Source organism: Notolabrus celidotus, chromosome 5, assembly GCF_009762535.1.
Source record: "Notolabrus celidotus isolate fNotCel1 chromosome 5, fNotCel1.pri, whole genome shotgun sequence".
Taxonomy (NCBI): Eukaryota; Metazoa; Chordata; class Actinopteri; order Labriformes; family Labridae; genus Notolabrus; species Notolabrus celidotus.
In genome coordinates this window covers 35,108,920-35,129,925 of record NC_048276.1, presented here as the reverse complement: position 1 = coordinate 35,129,925, position 21,006 = coordinate 35,108,920, and the positions used below count along the sequence as shown (strand labels likewise).

General features: G+C 44.5%; 1 protein-coding gene across 1 annotated transcript in view; it reads left to right on the top strand.

The window, feature by feature from the left end:
• tecta (tectorin alpha) overlaps positions 1 to 21,006 on the top strand; it is a 72,898-nt gene that overhangs the window by 23,519 nt on the left and 28,373 nt on the right. The window contains exons 8-19 of the mRNA XM_034683896.1: positions 5,954 to 5,967; positions 8,966 to 8,999; positions 9,840 to 9,859; positions 9,953 to 10,092; positions 10,182 to 10,469; positions 12,834 to 12,971; positions 13,056 to 13,221; positions 13,345 to 13,757; positions 14,802 to 15,372; positions 15,456 to 16,066; positions 16,158 to 16,728; positions 19,153 to 19,781. Of these exons, the coding sequence (XP_034539787.1) occupies positions 5,954 to 5,967; positions 8,966 to 8,999; positions 9,840 to 9,859; positions 9,953 to 10,092; positions 10,182 to 10,469; positions 12,834 to 12,971; positions 13,056 to 13,221; positions 13,345 to 13,757; positions 14,802 to 15,372; positions 15,456 to 16,066; positions 16,158 to 16,728; positions 19,153 to 19,781 (3,595 nt within the window). The remainder of the gene's footprint in view (positions 1 to 5,953; positions 5,968 to 8,965; positions 9,000 to 9,839; positions 9,860 to 9,952; positions 10,093 to 10,181; positions 10,470 to 12,833; positions 12,972 to 13,055; positions 13,222 to 13,344; positions 13,758 to 14,801; positions 15,373 to 15,455; positions 16,067 to 16,157; positions 16,729 to 19,152; positions 19,782 to 21,006) is intronic.

Here is a 21,006-nt window from a genome sequence, read left to right as displayed (position 1 = left end):
CAGGAAGTCAGGCACCAAAACAAAATGAAAATGTCCGGTTAATTTTCAGAATAAAACACACTGTGTTATCACCAGATCGTATTTCACTTAACTACAACAACAAACCGTCATGATGAGCGGAGCCAGGCCTGGAGTCAACAAGTCAGAGGTTTTCAGAGGACCAGAAAGACAACATGGATGAGGAGAGGAGGAGGAGAATCCTTGATTCAGTGATTACAGTGGGAAACCTCGGTCACATGACTCAAGCTGTTCGGCGGTCCTGCTCCGCTGCATTCTGAAAACGCAACCGGTGAGTGTTGACGAACAGAGAGCACGGAGCCAGACTGCAGCAGATGGGAGACGGACTGGACACGGACCTGGTGGAAGTCCGATGTTAGGTTTTTGCGGAGATGCTAACTTCCACATGGTGCACCATTGCTTTGGCTTTGGGCAGTTGATTCCTGTGTGCTCGATGCATTGGCATCCTGATGCCATGTACAACTCATATGTTCAGCAGTCTGAAGTCCCTCAAACCTCACTTCCTCACTTTTCCAACATTTGGATTGGAGGCAGATTCCGTAGCTTCATCTATTCTAGCGAACATCCCCTCTCTCAGCTGTGATTGGCTGAGTTTGTGGAGGTGAAGAGGAAGACTCTTATCCTCCACCTTCTACAGCTTCTGTCATATTTCAAACATGTTCACAAGTGCAAAACTATCAATGATATTAAGGAAAGACTGCCTTTATTTCCACAGATGAACTCCAGACAATCAGGTCCTGACTTAGTCCAGACTTGCCCTTTCCACACATCTGGCACACAGGCAGAGGTTGTCTGTGCGAAACACATTTTCAACTACAACATGATGTGGTTTGGGTGCTAGGTGGCTTCAAGGTGAAGCATGTTGAAAGAATATGAGTCCACCCGGTGTGAAGAGCAGCATCCTCACCCACACACCCTCTCGCTTGCTTTGATAAGCATGCTCAATAACAGCCTCTGTTCAAACAGGTCTTTTGGGCATTGCAGGAAATTCATACAGGTGAGACGGCAGATTGAGGCCTCTTTGAAGTCCGGATTAACACATTCAGACACTGGCATTCTCACTTGCAGACCGCAGGGTAATGTCAGGACATTTTCAGGCTCTTAACTGTAAGTCCTGCTTTAACCACGGCTATACTCAAGTCTTTAAATGTACTGTCTTGTTCACTAAGACCGTACCCTGGCCTTTAGCGACATCAGTCAGTAATAAGGCTCTTACTGTTCAGAGGCGTGCTTACCTGCTGCAGAGCATTTTAAAGCCCTGATGGAAAGACGGGGTATGGTATGGTGCATTACTCATGTTACAGGCTGTACATGTGCTCATGGTGTACTCCTCTGGTTGAGTACTTGGCTGCGGAGAAGAAGGGATTCTGCAGATCCTCTCGTGTTTTAGTCGACCTGCAAAGTGTCCATTCCATACGTGTCAGGCGGAGTTGTGTTTCGGGGGCATTCCCTCTATTTTGCCCTCCTCCTCTTCCAACAGCATCGTGCTAATCCTTTGTGGGATATCCATGCCACCCACCACCGCCGCCACCCACCTGTCAGCGCACCCTCCTCAGCAGGACCACCCTCTCAGGGGTATGCAAGCTGAGCAGGGACTTGGATGTTCAGTATGTATTTATGGAATTTTAAACATGCGATTAATCCAGATTAACACGTTTTAAAATCACGATTGATCGCAAAATATCAACAATCGTTTGCCAGCTTAAGTTATATCCTGTGGTTTTCCTCGACTGAGATGCAGGAGAGTCTTTCTTTGATGACCTTAAACAAACTGTTGCCGTGTATCCTGAGATGATGCACGGTCAGACTTAGGTTAATAGATGGTTGAACTGCATCCATTGCACCAATAGCACCTCTATAGTGAGTAAGCAGGACCTGTCCACACAGCGGGTATTCTGATCTGCCCTTGATCTGCCCCATTGCATTATGAAGTGGAATTGAGGGCAGGAGGGCTGAACAGGGTCTATTGTGTGCTGAGGTGAAAGAGTCATTGGGCTAAGAAGGTTTGGGTTACTGGAAGGAGGGTTCACTGCTGTGAATGGAAAGGAAGGAGAGGAGGGCAGGGCAGAGCCAACTGCTGGGCAGAAGGTTGAATTAGAGTGGCCCGCTCCACAGATTAGGTGACTGCTGAACAGAGCTCAGCAGGTATCCAGTCCAGGACCTTCTTTGAAAAGGTCAGGCTTGAGGGACGCTCCAGAAACTTGTGATGACTTTTGTTCCCACATGGTATGAAAATCTTCTTTGCAAACTCTGTCTCTTGCAAACAATAGATGTTGACCCAAAAAAAAGGCTCAATGGTCTCTGGCTTCAGAGACATTTGGTGACACAGCTGTGCCACATTGATACACTCTGCTTCATAAGAATGAAGTCCTACAACAAATCATTGAATCATGTCCACAGGTGAAGGTCCAGCCTCGTCCTCCTCTGTCTTCTGCGCCTATTGGTGGTCCTGAACCAGTGACGTGTCCACACAGGAATAATCGTACAGACTTTGAGAGAGGAGTTGAAACCCTCCATCTTTCACACTTCAGGCTGGCTTAATGTGCATCATTGCTATTGCAGAGACTTTCAAAATGTGTCACCTGATGTGATCGCTGACAGAGGTATTTAACCCTTACATTAGATTTGACCCGTTACAACATTTGAAAGCTGTTAAAACATCCTATATGTCTGAGATTTGGTGACTTTGAGTGACATAAAATGAAAATAGTTTCTAATATTATTCTTACAGGTGCTACACGTTTGTGCCCCTTAATGCTTTTTCATGCTGTTCCAAATTTGACCTGTATCCTCTGTAGAGTAGAGTAGAGTAGAGTGGATAATAAAAAACAGTACACTGCACATGATCCACACATTGTCCACATATAGATCACAGTGGTTACAGATTATTCAAGAAACCAACAGCGACAGAATAAAAGACAGTTTATATCTCTTGGTGTTGCGTCTAAAGACTGAACCCTCTCCCAGACAGCAGCATGTGAAACTTCCTCATGTAAAGGGTGCAGGGGTCCATAATTATGGCTTTTGCCTTGGAGATGGCTCTCACTTTATTAATATGCTGAAGGTCATTCAGAGAGGCACCAGTGATCTTACAGCACTGCCTGAGGGTTTTCACAAGCTTGTTCTTGTTTTTAATACTGTGGCTGCCAAACCAGAGATCATAGAAAAAGTTAAAACAGACTCAATAAAAGCAGAACAAAACATTTTCATGAGAGTGAGATCAACATTAAAACTTGAGTACCTCCTTAAAAAGGATCGTCGGTTTGCCTTTTTACGAATGAGATCAGTGTTCAAATCAAAATGTAGCTTTTTATCAAGTACAGTTCTGAGATATTTATATTGCTGCACTGCTGCTACTGGCTCACCCCTGTGGGTCAAACCAAAATGATGGTTTTGGGGAATCTTGAAACTGTGGAGTCTGGTTATATTACTCTGGGGTTCACCTGTAATTTTAAACATTGTACAACCTTCAATCCCACAGGATGCTGTCTTGCTTCCAGTGAAGACTGAAGTTTCTGTGTGTTACCATTGTTTGCAGTCTGATCAGGAAATTGACGAGATTGAAGTCATTAATAGGAAACAACATTTAAAACAGGATTACTATTACAAAGATCAGAAACATCCTATCTCAGAGTGACGCAGAAAAACTAGTCCATGTATTTGTTACCTCCAGGTTAGATTACTGTAATTCCCTTTTATCAGGCTGCCCCACTAAGTCTCTGAAGACTCTTCAGCTAGTTCAAAATGCTGCAGCTCAAGTCCTGACTAGAACTAGGAAGAGAGAGCACATCTCTCCCATGTTAGCTTCTCTACACTGACTCCCCATAAAATCTAGACTAGAATTTAAAATCCTTCTTCTGACCTACAAAGTTCTTAATGATCAGACACCTTCGTATCTTAAAGAGCTCATAGTGCCCTATTACCCCTCTAGAACACTACGCTCCCAACATGCAGGCCTGCTGGTCATACCTAAAGTCTCTAAAAGTAGTATGGGAGGTAGAACCTTCAGTTATCAGGACCCTCTCCTTTGGAATCATCTACCAGTCAGGGTCCGGGAGGCAGACACCCTCTCTACTTTTAAGAGTAGGCTTCAAACTTTCCTTTTTGATAAAGCTTATAATTAGAGCTGGATCAGGCTTGGACCAGCTCTTAGTTATGCTGCTATAGGCTTAGACTGCCGGGCGAACTGGCGCACTGACACACTGGGATCCTGTCTTTCTCCTCTCTCTCCTCTCTCTGCCTGTCTCTTACTTTAACTCTTCCTGTCCCATTAAAGTTACTAACCATAGACCTTTCTGGAGTCCCTGAGCTCCCTTGTCCCGTAGGTTCCTCTGGATCTCTGCTGCTGTGGACGTGCCAGACTCCAGCTGCTACAACTACTGCTATCCGTCTCACCACTATCATCTCTTTCTCTCTTCATCTCCCTCTATCCCTCTCTCCAACACAGTCTCAGCAGATGTGTGTCTAACATGAGTCTGGTCCTGCTGGAGGTTTCTGCCTGTTAAAGGAAGTTTGTCCTTGCCACTGTAACTTGCTAAATGCTGCAAAGTGCTCTGCTCATGTTGGATTAAGATGAGATCAGATTGAGTCCTGTCTGTAAAATGGGACTGGATCTTATCCTGTCTTGATGTTGGGTCTTTGTTAATAATAGAACATAGAGTACAGTCTAGACCTGCTCTGTTTGGAAAGAGTCTGAGGAGAACATTTGTTTGGATCTGGAGCTATATGAACAAATATTGATTAAGTGATTCTACCAGTCAGGGTCCGGGAGGCAGACACCCTCTCAACTTTTAAGAGTAGGCTTCAAACTTTCCTTTTTGATAAAGCTTATAGTTAGACCTGGATCAGGCTTGGACCAGCTCTTAGTTATGCTGCTATAGACTTAGACTGCCAGGGGAACTGACACACTGGGATCCTGTCTTGATGTTGGGTCTTTGTTAATAGTAGAACATAGAGGGGTCTATACCTGCTCTGTTTGTAAAAGCGTCTTGTGATAACGTCTGTTGTGATGTGGTGCTATACAAATAAAGATTGATTGATTGATGACTCTCTAGTTTTGGGATTGCATTGCAAGGTTGTGTTCCTCCTGTTATCTTTCATAAACTGAAGCCCACCGATACTCTGAGTAGTACAAACAGACACCACAACACTTCTGATACCAGATTCCTGTCCTGTGCTTATCCCTACATGTCTACGTCGTACAGATGGACTCTGTGAGTTGACCAGCTTAATAAAGAACAAGCGTTATCGTCTCCTGTCATGTTATCTGCTCCTCATGAATTGTTCAGAGTGTAGGTTGATGGGAAAGCAAGACTGTTGGTGTAAGACATCAGGTGTATCAGCCCATCTGGATCTCTCCCACTTCTCCATCCGACACATTTCCCAAAACATAAACCCCAGATAAGGACGCACCCCTGGCCCAGCAGGTTATCTTGAAACTGTTGATTTTTTTTTTGTGTGTGTCCGTCTTTGTGCGACACTCTCTTTCACAGGTTAGTCAAGAGTATATGTCCATTTACACAACAAGACGTGGGAGGTATAAAAGAAGCCTCCGCAGAGAGTCTTGGTGCTGCTTAATGGGAGCCCGGGGCCTGCCCTCAGTCCTGTAGCCTTTCACACATCTTGCTCCCTGGCTCTCCAGTTACTTCCACTGTCCTGCTGCAACAAAGACCCAACTGACTGCCCTCTCCTTCCCAGACCCTATCAGTGTGGATCCACCTGAGATTTCCCTCCGCTATCTCCCCAGCATCTATGGAAATGAAGTGTCTTGTGTAACCTTGTAAATGAGGCTGTTCCTAATTAATAAAGGGGGTACACAGAGAATCCAAAGTGACTGATGTTAATTCTGTAACTCTACCTAGGACAGAGCTTGAAAAGCAGGGTTTCAGACTGTGTGTGTGCTTCTGGTTTTTGTCCATAAATGCCCCAGAGAAAGACTGAACTACTTTGGTGATTTGTGTGTGCTCAGGTGCCCTGAGCTTAACTGCACTGAGTGAACCCTGATAAGGTATTTACCGCAATTGCAGCCCAATCTAAATGCCAACCAACCAATTTAGTTTGGCAGAAAAAGGCACTGCCAGTTTTCATTAAGTTACAAACAAACACTGACCGGCAGCTTCACATGGTTTCATTTATAGAACTGTGGTATTCAAATATCGTTGTGACAGAAGGAGAAAGGCCGCAGTGTTCCCTCAGATTTCCCCAAAAGACATTTTTATCATCATTGGCACTTTGCAGGTGTCAATGACAGATCCTGTCCCAAAGGCATGACACTCATCCTGTATGAAAGTCTCTCTTTGTGCAGAACATTCCTTCTCCCCTGCTCTAAAAACATGTCCAGAAGGAGTTATTCCCTCTCCTCATTGCTCCATCATTTCCCCATCTCTGACCTCCACTCTCCCTCTCTAACATATTCTTCTGTTTTTACCCTCTCCCCCTCAGATTCCTATGCTGTACCTCCCCTCAAGGCCCTCTCCTCCCCACTCCCCCCTCCCCAAACACTGATCTCAGATTAAGTTGAACACTATCCCAGGTAAAGTTTGCACCTGCTGCTTCAGGCAAAGATACTTCCACATCTTTCACAGGTGCCTTTCAGTTTCCACTTTTTTCCTCTGAGGACTTCATTTAAACTCACACTTCTGGACTGTTGCTGCTTTTGCTGGTTTCTCTGTGGAGCTTAAATTGGACAACAGGTGCTCTTCTATCTGGACATCCAGCTCCTCTGCATACCCTCTTCTTTGCCCAAAACTCCAGCTACTATCACTTCCTCTGTGTCATTTTACTCCCTCCATCACCCTCAGCACACTGTGGATGGTCCTCGGCTGGATGGGACACGGCTGTGTGGAGGTTGCCAGGTTAGACTGTTGAGGTGCTAGATGTCCGTCTTCTGAAAGCAGGTGAGTGCATCCTGTCCTCCCTCATTTCATTGATAAATTCTACATTTAAAATGAGTTCATGACAAACTTTTTCCTGTTTCTCAGATGTTTTTTAAAACGCTGATCATTCCTAATCCTGAACACATTTCTGCTCATGGCGAGGTCAATTTTCTGTCTTGGTCTAACCATATTTATGATTCAGGTGTTCACAACTCTTTTACTTTATTTTTGGTCCTCTACAAAATCAAAGTCTATATTTGACCCCTCATCACAAATATAGACCTGAACTTGCCTCAATCAAATAATACAAGATCCATCTCACAACTCTTCATTGTTTTCTAGAGAGCAGAGTTAAAGGTACCTTTTTCTCTTCAGGTTTCTAATAACTTTGAAAACTCAATACATGTTTTATAAAATCAGACTTTGTCTCAAACTTAAAGTTGTTTTGTTTCTTTTTCATTGTATGGTGTCAAATTTTTTGGGGGGCCATCCCCTTAGTGTTGAAACACAAGGGTACACTTTGCAGGTTTATTCCCACTAAGGTCAGCAGTAAGACCCTAATAATAACATTTTAGTCCACTTATAAAATTGAACATTGTCATTTTTTCACCACAGCTTTATTTTATAATTTGAATATATGACAAACCAGCTTTAGAGAGTCACATTTTTCTCATAGGTTGTCTTTCTTTGATCTCAGAACACATTAAAGTGTCGTGTTCATCTTAAGTCCTCCAGACTTTATCTTAACTGCTCCGCTGAAAGACAGAGTCGACAGCAGTCAGATAAGATGGTGTGCTACAAGAGTCAAAGAGCAGCTGTGTTAATCTTTGTGTTGACAATGTTAGATGGGAGGCTGGTGATATTAGAGCAGACGTCTCTCAGCAGTGCTCACTAACCTTGGCACACCTGAGCACAATTTACCTTCAAGCTGCAGAGAATTCACACATTAGAGAGATTTGAGAGAAATATCTGAGTGGTTTAACATTCCTGATGTATAAGCAGCCTCGTATCGACAGTGGTGACCTCAGGAGAGTGAACGTTTTGGCTGTGGGTATCTACAGATTCTTAAATCAAAAATTTGAAAGTTTGACTTTTTGTGTGATGGAATAATATCAACTAAAAGGTTCACTGAGCAAGTTCTTCAAACTCCTCATGAACAACAACAAATCGAGATCAACAGATAAAACATATCTATGTGATAAAGTGAGCACAGACATTAAAACATTTGAAAATAATAATGCATTAAAATAACTTTTCAAATTAAAGCTCCTGTGAACAACTTTTGGTTTATGTTGATTTTGGTGCCCCCTGTGGACAAAGCATATTTGTCCTGTAAATGCAGAAGCAATGTTTTCTGACAAAAAAAAAAAAACACACCTGTCTTTCTGTTAACAATCAAACGTATCACACACTGTGAATATTTGCAGGGGAACATGTTCCTGCCATGGACTATAACTCACTTTGTCTGACACGTACCACGGGGCTGATACAGGCATCAAACATTACAACAAGCGGATCACAAGTCTTGAAGCTGATGGTCCTGATTGAATTTATGGCTCATAAAGAGGCTTCAGTACACATTTCAGTCTGTTTCATGACCAGCCAAATTCTCCTACAGCAGCTTTAAGTGAAATAGATCTACAAATATTTAGATGTACTGAGGTGATGAGTTCAAGTGTTTGTACATCTAAGAAGCCAAAACTTAAAAGGACAGCACTATTAATCTCTGTTCACAGTGCAGTGACAAAGATCATGTCCATACCATCTGTGTGTCAAAATGGCAAGTTTGGGAGTCAAGCCTGGGCTAGCCTCCTCAAGTGCTAATTTCCCAACAAGCACATATCCTGAGGACACTTGGAGGGGCACCATAGCTGAACCATTAGCTCTTTAATGGTTTAAAATAATCCAATCAACCAAGACTGCTATTTCTTATTTTGTATTCTTGCGTTTTTTATGATGGGCTCATCCCAGTCAGACATTCTCCACCACTAGTTCAGCGAACTGGTTACTGGTCTGTCAATGCAAGACCAAGCAATTTGTGAGAGTGTCATAGATCAACAATAACAAACAAGTTTATTTAAAAAGGTGGAAGGTCTCAATGATGTTGTTTGAAAGAGGTTTTGACCTGTAGGTTCTGTAAACACTAATGATAAAGGGCCATTAATGTTTAATTAATGAATACTTTCTGAAGTATGATTGTTGTTAATAAGGTTTAATTGGTAGCAGTAATTGTGAATTCAACCAACTTGGCTGAACACTTCACTTTGCCAATTGGAAGCTTGCCAAGCCAGGCACTGAACAGCCCCAAAGGGCCATTGCAAGGACCTTGGCAATTCAAACCTACTCACTTTAAGCCATTAGTGCCCCAGTGTTTACGGTCCTCTCCCTTCAGCCAACAAGGCATGGATTGCTCCCAAAAAAAAGTGGTAATGAGGTCCTAAGCAGCCTTGCGGCTTGAGACATAGAGACGCTAGAGCACAGCGGGCCAGTTCTGTCAGCTGCAGGGAACCCAGGTACAGAGGGGCCAGGGCTCCACTGTTGCTGACTCACATGGGACTGTAAGGCTAATGTGATCCTGTAACATTGTTCTGGCATGCATAATAGCGCCTTTTCAGGGCTCCTCAGGGGAGACCTGGGAGCCTGATCTTAAAGAAGTAACGTGACGTTGGTTTGATGGTGTTCTCTCCGCTCTACGTTTGTCTAACAGCCTTGTTTATGAGAAGCTGCCCTATGAGTCATGTCTGCCTGAATTTTCATTAGCTTCAGCTCTAAATGCAAGACAGATAAGGTAACAGTTACTCAGACAAAGTTGCACAATACGTAAGAAAGTGGTCACATAATGAGCAAATGAATCACAGTGCTGACAAGATCTCTTCTGTCATCGTCCCGCTCTGTTCTTAGAATGGTCAGGCCAGGCTGTCCAGTCATTCTGCTTCACCTCCTCAGCGTCTTTGTACAGACACGAGGTAAGGGATCCAAACACATCAATAGAGCATATCAAACTCCTCCTCCACACCAATAAATAATGTTTGAGCTCTTATGTATTATTCTCTTTTCAGCTAGCCCTCAGGAAATCCTGTATCCATATGGACCTGGCACCAGAGATCTAGAGACACCAAAGATGGATGATGGGAGTTCTGCTGAAATCAATTTGCTCATTTCCTTCATTTACTTCAATGTTCCCTATCGTACCATCTATGTAAGAAAACTCTCAGACTCTGATGATCCCACAGTGAGGTCAATCTTACTGTAAATATTAATGAAAACGCTGTTGTTTTCCCTCCACAGGTCAACAACAACGGTGTGATCTCCTTCAACGTGCAAGTCAGCCAGTTTACTCCAGAGGCTTTCCCCCTGAGTGACAGCAGGTCATTCATCGCTCCGCTGTGGGCCGACGTGCACAACGGCATTCGAGGAGATGTTTACTACCGAGAATCCATCGACCCAGAAATGCTGGAAAGAGCGACGCAGGATGTGCGGAAGTACTTCAAAAACATACCCTCCTTCACCGCCACCTGGCTCTTTATCGCAACGTGGCACCAGGTCACCTTCTATGGTGGAAGCCAGACAACCCCGGTAAAATTCAAACCCAGCATAACATATCACAAATAAAGCACCTGCAGGTCAACAATGCTCCCAAGTGATAGCTTGATGTTTAAAGAAAACTTTGCACTCAGTTAACATTTAAAATCTGAACACCAGTAAACTTCTTCATCGTCTTACTTGGTTTAAGAAGAGACGGTTGATGCCAAGTTATCTCCGTCAAGGCCAACAAATGTGGAGCAACGCTTAGGCAGAAAACACATTCAAGGGATAGTTCATTTTTTGCACCGCCTGCAGTCCACTGATCAGCTCATTGGGTCTATGAAGTATGGGTCCCTGATATAATGTGAGTTTTTATGTTTTTGCATCTCAGTTTGACAAACAATGACACACAAATCCAAGCAACAAATGCTGCACATTATTAATAATAATAATAATAATAATAATAATAATAATAATAATAATAATAATAATAATTGATCAGATTTTTAAAGCGCTTTTCATGATATTCAAAGTCGCTTTACAAAAAAATTTAAATAAAGCAAATAAATAAAACAGAACAAAGACAGAGGTGGGGCGGGAGTAGAGGTTATGTGTTGTAGGCTTTTTTGAACAGGAAGGTCTTGAGGTGGTTTTCAAATGATTGAAGAGAGTCAGAGTTGAGGATGTGTGGAGGGAGAGAGTTCCAGAGAGTCGGGGCAGCGAAGGCAAAGGCTCTGTTCCCCAAGGTGCGGTGCTTGGTCTTCGTGATAGGGGACAGGAGGTCAGCACCTGATGATCTGAGGCGGCTAGATGGGGAGTGACGTTTGAGGAGGTCGGTCAGGTATGAGGGGGCAAGATGGGGAGTGACGTTTGAGGAGGTCGGTCAGGTATGAGGGGGCAAGATGGGGAGTGACGTTTGAGGAGGTCGGTCAGGTATGAGGGGGCAAGATGGGGAGTGACGTTTGAGGAGATGGGTCAGGTATGAGGGGGCAAGGTTATTGAGGGCTTTGTAGGTGATGAGCAGGATCTTGATGCTGTATAGGGAGCCAGGAGGTGCTGAAGGATGGGTGTGATGTGCATTCTGGAGCGTGAGTGGGTGAGTAACCAGGCAGCTGAGTTCTGGACATATTGTAGTTGTTGGAGGTCGGTGGAGGCCGTAAAGGAGGCTGTTCCAGTAGTCCAGTCTGGAGGTTATGAAGGTGTGGTGGAGGGATTTTGGCAGCAGAGGAGGAGAGAGAGGATCTGAGGTGGAAGAAGGATGTTTTGGTGATGTTTCTGATGTGTGGTTTGGAGAAGAGAGAGGGGTCGAGGATGATGCCCAGGTTACGGACTACTGGGGAGGGTGTGATTGTGTGGTTGTCGATGCTCAGTGAGAAGTTCTGGGTGGAGGGGAGGAGGGATTTGGGGCCGATGAGAATGAGTTCAGATTTATTGCAGTTGAGTTTGAGGAAGTCGTTGCTCATCCAGTTTTTAGGTCAGTGATGCAGTTTGTGAGGGTGGAGAGGATGGCAAGAGTGATGGTTTTTGTGGAGATGTAGAGCTGGGTATCATCGGCGTAGCAGGGAAATTGTAGTCCATGGCGGCGTATGATGTGACCGAGGGGGAGCATGTAAAGGATGAACAGCACCGAAGGCTCAGTGCTCAGCTTAGTCTCCCCCTGAAACAGCTAACGATATGTTGATAAGGTAGACATATCATGTTGACCATGGGTTGTGTCATTATGTCATTATGTCCTTTGAAGATGCACGTCCATGTAGCCCTTCTTGTTTTTCCATTTCAACTCCTGAACATTGAAGACAGTTGGAAAAACAGTCAGTACACCAGGGAACTCTGGATGGTGAATGATACAGACTGCTGGTATCCTCTGATTCAGAAGCGTCCTGAAATTCTGTTGTTACCAGGTCCCACTCAAGACAGCAGGAGCTCTCTGGGTTTATGGGTCACTCTGGATCTGACTGAAGTTTCTCCCCTCTCTCTCTCCTTCAGTCCGTTGAGTCCTCTTCTTCCTCTGGTTCATAAAGGTGTCCTCTTGTGTTCACAAATAATGCATGTCATCATCATTTTCAACATCACGCATGACTTAGTTTGGTTGTATCTTTGTCTCCACTGAAGCCTGCAGACCCAAACAGCTGATCAGTGTGCTGAAGGCAGATGTAAGCACTTACTTGGCCATTAATGAGCTTTGCATATGCACATGGCTGGATGCTAGAAGGCTTGACTTTGATATGTTTCAATCATGCTCTGATCTCGAACTTTTTGGCTGAAATAAACTACCCTTGAGTAACATGTGGGACATTATTTTTGGTGATTGAAAGAATACTTTTCAACAATTGTATTCTCTTTGATGCTTTGTTCTAATGTTTTGTCTGTTTGTTGTTTTGTAAACCCGTATTAATCCTCTTATTTGATCGAAAGGTGAACACATTCCAAACTATACTAATCTCAGATGGTGTGACGTCTTTCACAATGTTCAACTATGGAGAAATCACATGGAGCACAGGGACAGCCAGTGGTGGGGACCCTTTAACAGGACTGGGTGGTACTACAGCTCAGGTATTCTCAAAAATACATGTTTGAACTGTAGAAATGGGATTTTAAACATGTCAGCTCATCCCCTCACACCTTTCCCCTTTTCAGTCAGGTTTTAATGGAGGAGACATTGGTCACTTCTTCAACCTGCCAGGATCACGGTCAAACGATGTGGTGAACATTGAGCAGACGACCAATGTAAACACCCCAGGGCGATGGTTCTTCCGTGTAGACACTGAACTGATAGATCCCGCCAATGGCTGCAGCTACAATGGCAAGTTTGAATTTCCATCACTTACCTTATGTACTGTATATTTCAGCACTGACTAGGGGAAGTGTTGAATTTTAAAGTAAAAGTTACAGTTTTAAAGTATTAGTTTTTCTACATCTCAAACAGGACGTTTCTACAGACGAGGAGAAATCTTCTGGCTGTCTGATCAGTGCTCCCAGAGGTGTCGCTGCCTTGACCTTAACAATGAGGTTCAGTGCAACGAGGCTCCCTGCGGCCAGCTGGAGATCTGTGAACAGCAGGATGGGGCGTTTTACTGCCAGCCTACCCGCACCAGCACTTGTGTGGTATTCGGAGACCCTCATTACCACACTTTCGATGGCTTCCTCTATCACTTTCAGGGAACCTGCTCCTACCTGCTGGCTCGACCTTGCTGGGACATGGCGGGGCTTCCCTTCTTCAGTGTGGAAGCCAAAAATGAAAACCGCGGTGTCACCTCTGTTTCTTGGCTTAGAGACGTCACAGTGGATGTGTACGGTCATCGGGTCACATTACCCAAAGGCAGTTTTGGAAGAGTCCAGGTGAGAGTCTTTGGACACATCAATCCCAGAAATGACCAGAATACTTACTTTCGGTGTGCTTCTTGGATGGAGCCTCGACTGTATAAATAATGTACGCAGTATCCGTGACGTCACCCTTCTGTTCTTGAGCGCTGTGTTGAAGCCAATTGTCGGTGGGAGCCATATTGGAAATGCTAAACTCAACCTAGCTTAGTGTGAGGTAAAGAGGCGGGGTTTGAGCCTCGTCGCCAACAGCTATGTGTTCCCGCTTGTCAGTCAAGTCAGTCATGTCCTTAAATGGGCTAAACTCGTAATCTTAATATCTTCTGAACAGTCACGTTATGAAAAAAATCACCCCCCCAACAGTGTGAGCCGATAGAGAAATTAGCTATGTAGACTCAAGCCGTTTTTTGTACCAGGCTGTAAACATGTGGACGCTCAATGAATTGCAGTTTATAACACTTCCTCATGGGCTTCATATTTTGAGACCGAAGGTTGCCGCTTGGGTTGGAGTGGTGCAAATAGTTGATATGGGTTGTATTACGATCATACAACCCTTTACCTGTCCAACCATGTCTAATTTCAGAAGCAGTTAGTACCAGACTGGTGACATCCTTGGAATAGACACTGTAGAGTTCCAGGTGCTACTATGAATCAGAGACCGGGCATGTTGTTGATTGATTCAAAGACTTGGACCCCAGGCCCCTTCAGTTGGCATGTCCAAGTATCTTGGACAAGATACTGAGCCCCTGAGTTTGTGTGAGACTGAATTATGTAAGATCCATGAGAAGGTTAGCATCTCGTATGGAAACCCCTGCCACCAGTGTGTGAAAGTGTGGTAATGAGTGACAGTGGCATGTAGTCATTGGAAGATTAGGAAGTTGCTCCATAAGTGCAGCTGTATTAAAGTCCTTCTGTGACAGCCTTAGACGAGTTCATTGGTCCTTAAACAGATAATTGCACTTATCTGGACTGCAAGCCGGTGACCCAGAATCCACGTGTTGAGCGTTTTATCATGGGCCGTTTTCTCTCATTTTCCTCTGATCTGTCTGTCATTTGTTCTAGGTGGATGGCTTGATGAAAACATTACCGGTCCAGCTCCAGCTTGGTGCCATCAGGGTATACCAGTCTGGGCTTGCTGTTGCTTTAGAAACAGACTTTGGACTCTTGGTAACCTATGATGGCCAGCACTATGCATCCATTTCCCTACCCAGCTCTTACTTTAACAACACATGTGGCCTTTGTGGTAACTACAACGATGACCCGGCTGACGATCCCGTGCTTCCTGACGGCTCCATCGCAGAAAGTGTCGTGGAACTCGGGGGCAGCTGGAGGGCAGAGGACACAGACTGGAGGTGCACGGATGGTTGTGCACAGAACTGTAGCATGTGTGACCCTCAAACAGAAGCCTTCTACTTTCGCTCAGACTACTGTGGACTCATCAACAAAACTGATGGACCCTTTAGGGACTGCAGAGCTGTGGTGGACCCTACAGCCTTTGTGTATAGCTGTGTGTATGACATGTGCAACAACAGAGATAATATCACAACACTCTGCCAGGCTATCCAGGCTTACGCTCTGGCCTGCCAGGCCATTGGAGTCACGATACGACCCTGGAGATCTCGCACCTTCTGCGGTGAGATTCAGTTCACACACATGCTTCATTTTGCGTTGATTTTTACATAATTTTTATTATCTTTCTCTGTTACTGTCTCCCAGCTCTGTCATGTCCGGACTTCAGCAGTTACCAAGTGTGTACAAGTGCCTGCCCAGCCTCCTGCTCAGACCTCACCTCTCCCTTGTATTGTGCTCACCCTTGCACTGAGGGCTGCCAGTGTGACCCAGGCTACGTTCTCAGCGGCAGCCGCTGTGTGCAGCTTGAAGACTGCGGCTGTGAGCACAATGACCTCTATTACCCCCTCAATTACACTTTCTGGGCAGGTCCCAGTGGTGAAGAAGGTGAATGTACACTCCGCTGCACCTGCGGGCTTGCTGGGGAAGTCAGCTGCTTCAATGAGTCCTGTAAAGACGGGGAGGTGTGTGCTGCTGAGGTTGGTTTGCTGGGTTGCTACCCTCGAAGGGAGGGAGTGTGCTCAATCACCCAAAACTCAGTAACATCCTCCTTCGATAGCACTTTCCTGCTGTTCCCAGACGACAGCTCCTACTACCTGCTGAAGCTGTGCGGTCCAGTACCAGCTAATGGCTCGATGGTGGAGGTGAAGATAGGCAGGCGACTGGTGAACAAAGGCCCGACTTGGAAGAGGCCTGTGGTAGTTACAGTGGCTAACATGGAAGCTCAGATGGGAGGGTTAGATTTTGACACAGTAAAGGTCAGTATTTTTTCAACAGAACCAAAACTCTTTTGTTTTCCTCTTCCAGCTGCAGGATATCTGTGACTGTGACACTTTTGTTGGGTTCCAGGTGAATGGGGAACCAGTGGGGCTTCCATACGTTCATCCAATGGAGACGATGATGATCTACAGAGCACCAGGCAATGCCACAGTGGTGGAGTCCCGGGGTCTGCTTCGTGTTCACTACACACGCCAAGGATTCATAAACATCTCCCTCTCCACCATCTTCTACAACGTGACGTGTGGTCTGTGTGGCGTCTTCAATAGCAATTCCACGGATGACCTTCGCCTTCCCAATGGACGCCTAGCGGACTCTACGGAGCAGTTCACAGAGGGCTGGCGGGCCATTGCTGACGACCTCTCCTGTAACGGTGACTGCGATGACTTGTATCGAATGTGCACTGACTTGCGTCTCTACCAGAGTCCCTGGATGTGTGGGAACATCAATGACCCTGGGAATAGTTCATTTCTGGCGTGTCATGCGGTCGTCAACCCTTCTCCGTTCTTCAGGAACTGTCTGTATAACATGTGTGTGAAGGAAGGGAACCGTTCGGCCCTGTGTTCCTCAGTGCATGCGTACGCCACTGCCTGCCAGGATGCTCAAGTGGGTCATGCTTCCTGGAGGAGTGCAACCAACTGCCGTAAGTGGATATATCACACCTTTGACCAAACCCAAAGTTTATGAAACAACGTGTACAGTAGATACAGATAACTTCAAATATCTTAGCTGGCAGTTTTCCCCCTGATTCCTGTCGCATATTCAGCCTCCTCTACACTGGATCTTAAACCTTCTCTCAAAACCCCTTTCAAGCAAGAAAATGTGTCCCATCAGATCCCTCTTTCTTCCTTCTTCTTCATTAAATCTAATTCATTTACTTTTTTCACAAGAGGCATTTAACCAGCCAAGAAGGGAAGTACAGGTGGAAATAATGCCTATAGAGATGGCTCTGTTCCAGTAATTATTCAAATGCTATCCGGCAGGTAATGAGATTGTTAGCCACACATTTGTTTGACAAATCAAAAGTATGCTGTGGAAATGGTCTACCAGTTTTCTTCACTTCAACACTGCTCTACAGGGTTGCAGTAATATTAACCTCTTCTTTCAAGGTGCACATCTCAAGAAACCTGTCATTAAAAAGGTTTTTGTTTGTGCCTTAGTCTAGATTCAGAACAGTTTTTCACAATCCAATAGCAACCCGTCTCCTTGCATATGTGGTCCCCATTTGTTACAGTCTAGCTTTAAGTGAACCAACCACACAGTCAGTGTGTATGCTTCCACTCTCTCTTTGCATTTCTGCTTTGTCACAGCTCTGGCTATTTAGAGCAGGGGTTCCCAAACTTTTCAGCCCAGGACCCACAAAATATAGGTGCCAAAGACTCGGGACCCCCAAATGACCCTACCTATATGAGCATGTGTCTGTTTTTCCTGTGCTGTTATGAATTAACCTGCTGCTACTGATGCTTTTGATAATTAACTGTTCACTAACCCTAGACTTAGGAGTCATCTGACAACAAAGAAAGACAGAAAACTCATTACATTTTCTATTTTCAAGCTTTTATTTCAAGTTTAGCTAATAGCTTTGTCGGTAATATTTACTATAATGGGTAAAATGTACTATTTTTCAACCCACACTTTAGGAACCCCTGATCTAGAGCCCTCTGCAGCAGATACACAAGGCTTCTAAATTTACTGAATGCCGGAGCACAGTGCATCAATTCAGCACCAAGCGCCAACCTCAGTGTTAAAAACTGCAGTTCCGCAAGTGTCCACTAGAGGCTGGCTCCGGAAGTACCGGAAACCACATACACACCCATTCAAAAAAGCCAATCTTTACAACAGAAATAAACATGTTTACAATGTGTAATTTTTTTAACAGCAGCTTCATAGATATTAAGATTACCAGTTTTCCATTACGAGAGGAACAGCTGACTCGACTGACAGGCGGGAAAACTGTAGCTGTTAGCGAGTTCAGCATATCCAATATGGCACCCTCCGATGATCAGCTTCAAAACAGCGCTCCAGATACAGATGGGTGACGTCACGGATACTACGTACGTCCATTTTTTATACATAAAGGCAGGCCTTTAGACTTTTCGCTAACAGCTACAGTGTTCCCGCTTGTCAATCAAGTAAGCCATGTCCTTATTTTGGTAAAACTCGTAAGATTAATATCTTCAAAAATAACAAGTTATAATTAAATTATGTACAGTTTGTGCTGATAGAGAAATAAGCTATTCAGACCTGAAATCATTTTCTTGAACCAGGCTGTAAACATGTTTATTTCTGCTGTAATGATCGTCTTCTTTGGATGGGTGCGATGTGGTTTCTGGTGTTTCTGCAGCCAGCCTCAAGTGAACGCTCCATGAACTGCAGTTTTTAACATTTCCGCATGGGCTTCCTATATTAAGACAGGAGGTTGCTGCTTGGTTCAGCACAGTGCAGATCAAGAAAGACAGGACATCAGACACAGACACATTTAAACATCCGGTTAATTGTCAGAATAAAGCGGTCGGTGGTGACGCCACATCATATTATCAACAAACTGTCATAATGAGTGGCATCAGGCCTGGAGTCAAGAAAGAGGTTTTCAGAGGCCATCTGTGACAACATGGAGGAGGAGAAGCTCATCATTGAGCTGGAAAACTTGATTGAACTTGAAATCGATTCTGTAGTTAATGTGGTAAATCCTATGTAGTCTCATGACTCCAGCTGTCTGGCAATGCTGCTCTGTGCTGTGCTCTGAAAACAAGTGAGCATGGAGCCAAACTGCAACAAGCTGTCATGTAACACACACGACCAGTGGAAGTACTGGGTTAGACATTTCTTTAAAAATCACATCCAAAGAATGATGGACACTTGATTTAGGGGGGATGCTTTTTGAGTTGTCCAACAGCTAAGACATTAAAGCTACGGTCACATATGGGATACTGCCAAGGGATAACTTACTGCTCTTCTAAGTCACCATTCAGTCTTGAAGAAACAAGGTTTTGTTGCAGAGTTATCTGAGTATGGATTTGGCTGTACTTTTTGCTGCTCCCTCTCTTACGTCCCTTTTCTCTCTCAGCTCTTCCCTGTCCAGAGAACAGTCATTTTGACGAGTGCACCGGCGCCTGCCCTCTGACCTGCTCCAACTTGGATGAACCAGAAGAGCCGTGCCCCCTGCCGTGCCAGGAAGGCTGTCAGTGTGAGGAGGGCTTTGCGCTGCGTGATGGCTTGTGTGTGGCTCGCAGTGACTGTGGCTGTGTGAGCCACGGGCGCCAGTTGGCCACTAATCAGACTTTCTGGACGGACTGGGAATGTCAGGAGCGCTGCTACTGCAACGGCTCAGACAACAGCGTGTACTGTCAGCTCGCGCCCTGTCACTCTGAGGAGTACTGTCAGGAGAATGATGGCCTGTATTTCTGCCAGCCACGCACCGAGGCCCTGTGTGTGGCAGCTGGTTATGGGCATTTTCTTCCATTTGCTGGCGTTCCTTTTGAGCTGCAGAGCTCTTGTACTCTTAGGATGGCCACCACTGATTGTGGGAGAGATAGCACAGACCCCACAACCATCAGCAGAACCTTTCCTCGATTCAAACTGGCTGCTCGAAATGAGGAGAGGGACACGGGCCAGGCCATTTGGGTGAGGGGTTTCGTACTGGAGGTGTACGATTATGAGATTGAAGTATCTCGAAGCTACAAAAACACTGTCACGGTGAGTGCATGATGATTAAACAAGCAAGAGTGGGTTCATATTAAAGAATAACTGTGTTAGGGCTCATAATCAGTAGCAGCAAAGAAGAAGTGTGATTGAGGTAGCCATGGGGGGCTGAACTGTTCAGCAGGTGCAAGTCATTTTAATGTAACAATGATAACAAAAATATTATTGCAAAATATTCTATCACACCAGGTATTTAATTCAAGTTAAGGTTAAACGGAAAAATGCTACAACAATCAATTCCCTGCAATAATAATACAAAAAAACAAATGCATTGAAAGCCACAAACCATGGAGATACAAATCATTAACTCTTTTCAGTACAGAACATTAATCCTGAAATTATTTCAGACTGTCGTTTTGTGTGGTCCAGCAGCTGCTACTAGCTGCAGCAAGTGGTGGACAAAGTCCACGTCTTCATTACTTAGGTCAGAGTATAGATCCTCCTGGTCAAACATTCCTCCAATACAAGTGACAGTTGTTCAGTCAGATTCTGACTTGAGTTAAAGTCCTGGAGTACTTGCTTTTAAAAGTACTGAAGTATTCAAAGCACTTTTTAAAATATCTCTAAACGTATTTTCACAAAGCATGAGGTCAGTCAAGAATGCATGGGTGAACATTCTGCTCCGTTCTGTTTATCTAGAAAACATGATTTCATATGTAAAAAGTCTACCATGAAATCTAAACTAAGTTACTACAAGCACAGACAAGTTTACAATGTTCCTCTGGAATCAAAGCAGTATGTTAGCTCCAGACCTCCACATGCTTTCTCAGGTTAGATGCTGATGTTTTGGAGGCTGTGATGAAGTTTGTGTGGTAAACAGATCAGAGATTTACAACAATACAAACAATCATTCTTTATTTCAAAAGCTCAAACGTGGGTTTAAAATATGGCCGTGGTGCTCAGGTAGAGAATCATCATCCTTCTCAGTCATAGCCATCATCACCACGACTAAATGAACGCACTGATCTGAAGAACGTTTGATCTACACTCAACCCAGGTAGGGCTACACCACTGAGACAGACCAAACACAAGGACACCAACAGTTTATGGTCTTTGGGATCTGATTTCAGAAAAGAAAACTCATCAGCTGACTTCAAAGATAAAGTCGTGAGTAACTAGAGCTCTGATAGAAATGTAGTGAGTCAAAAGGATGATATTTGTCTTTAAATGGAGTAAAAGTAATAATTTCCCCCAAAAATGATACCCAAGTAAAGTACAG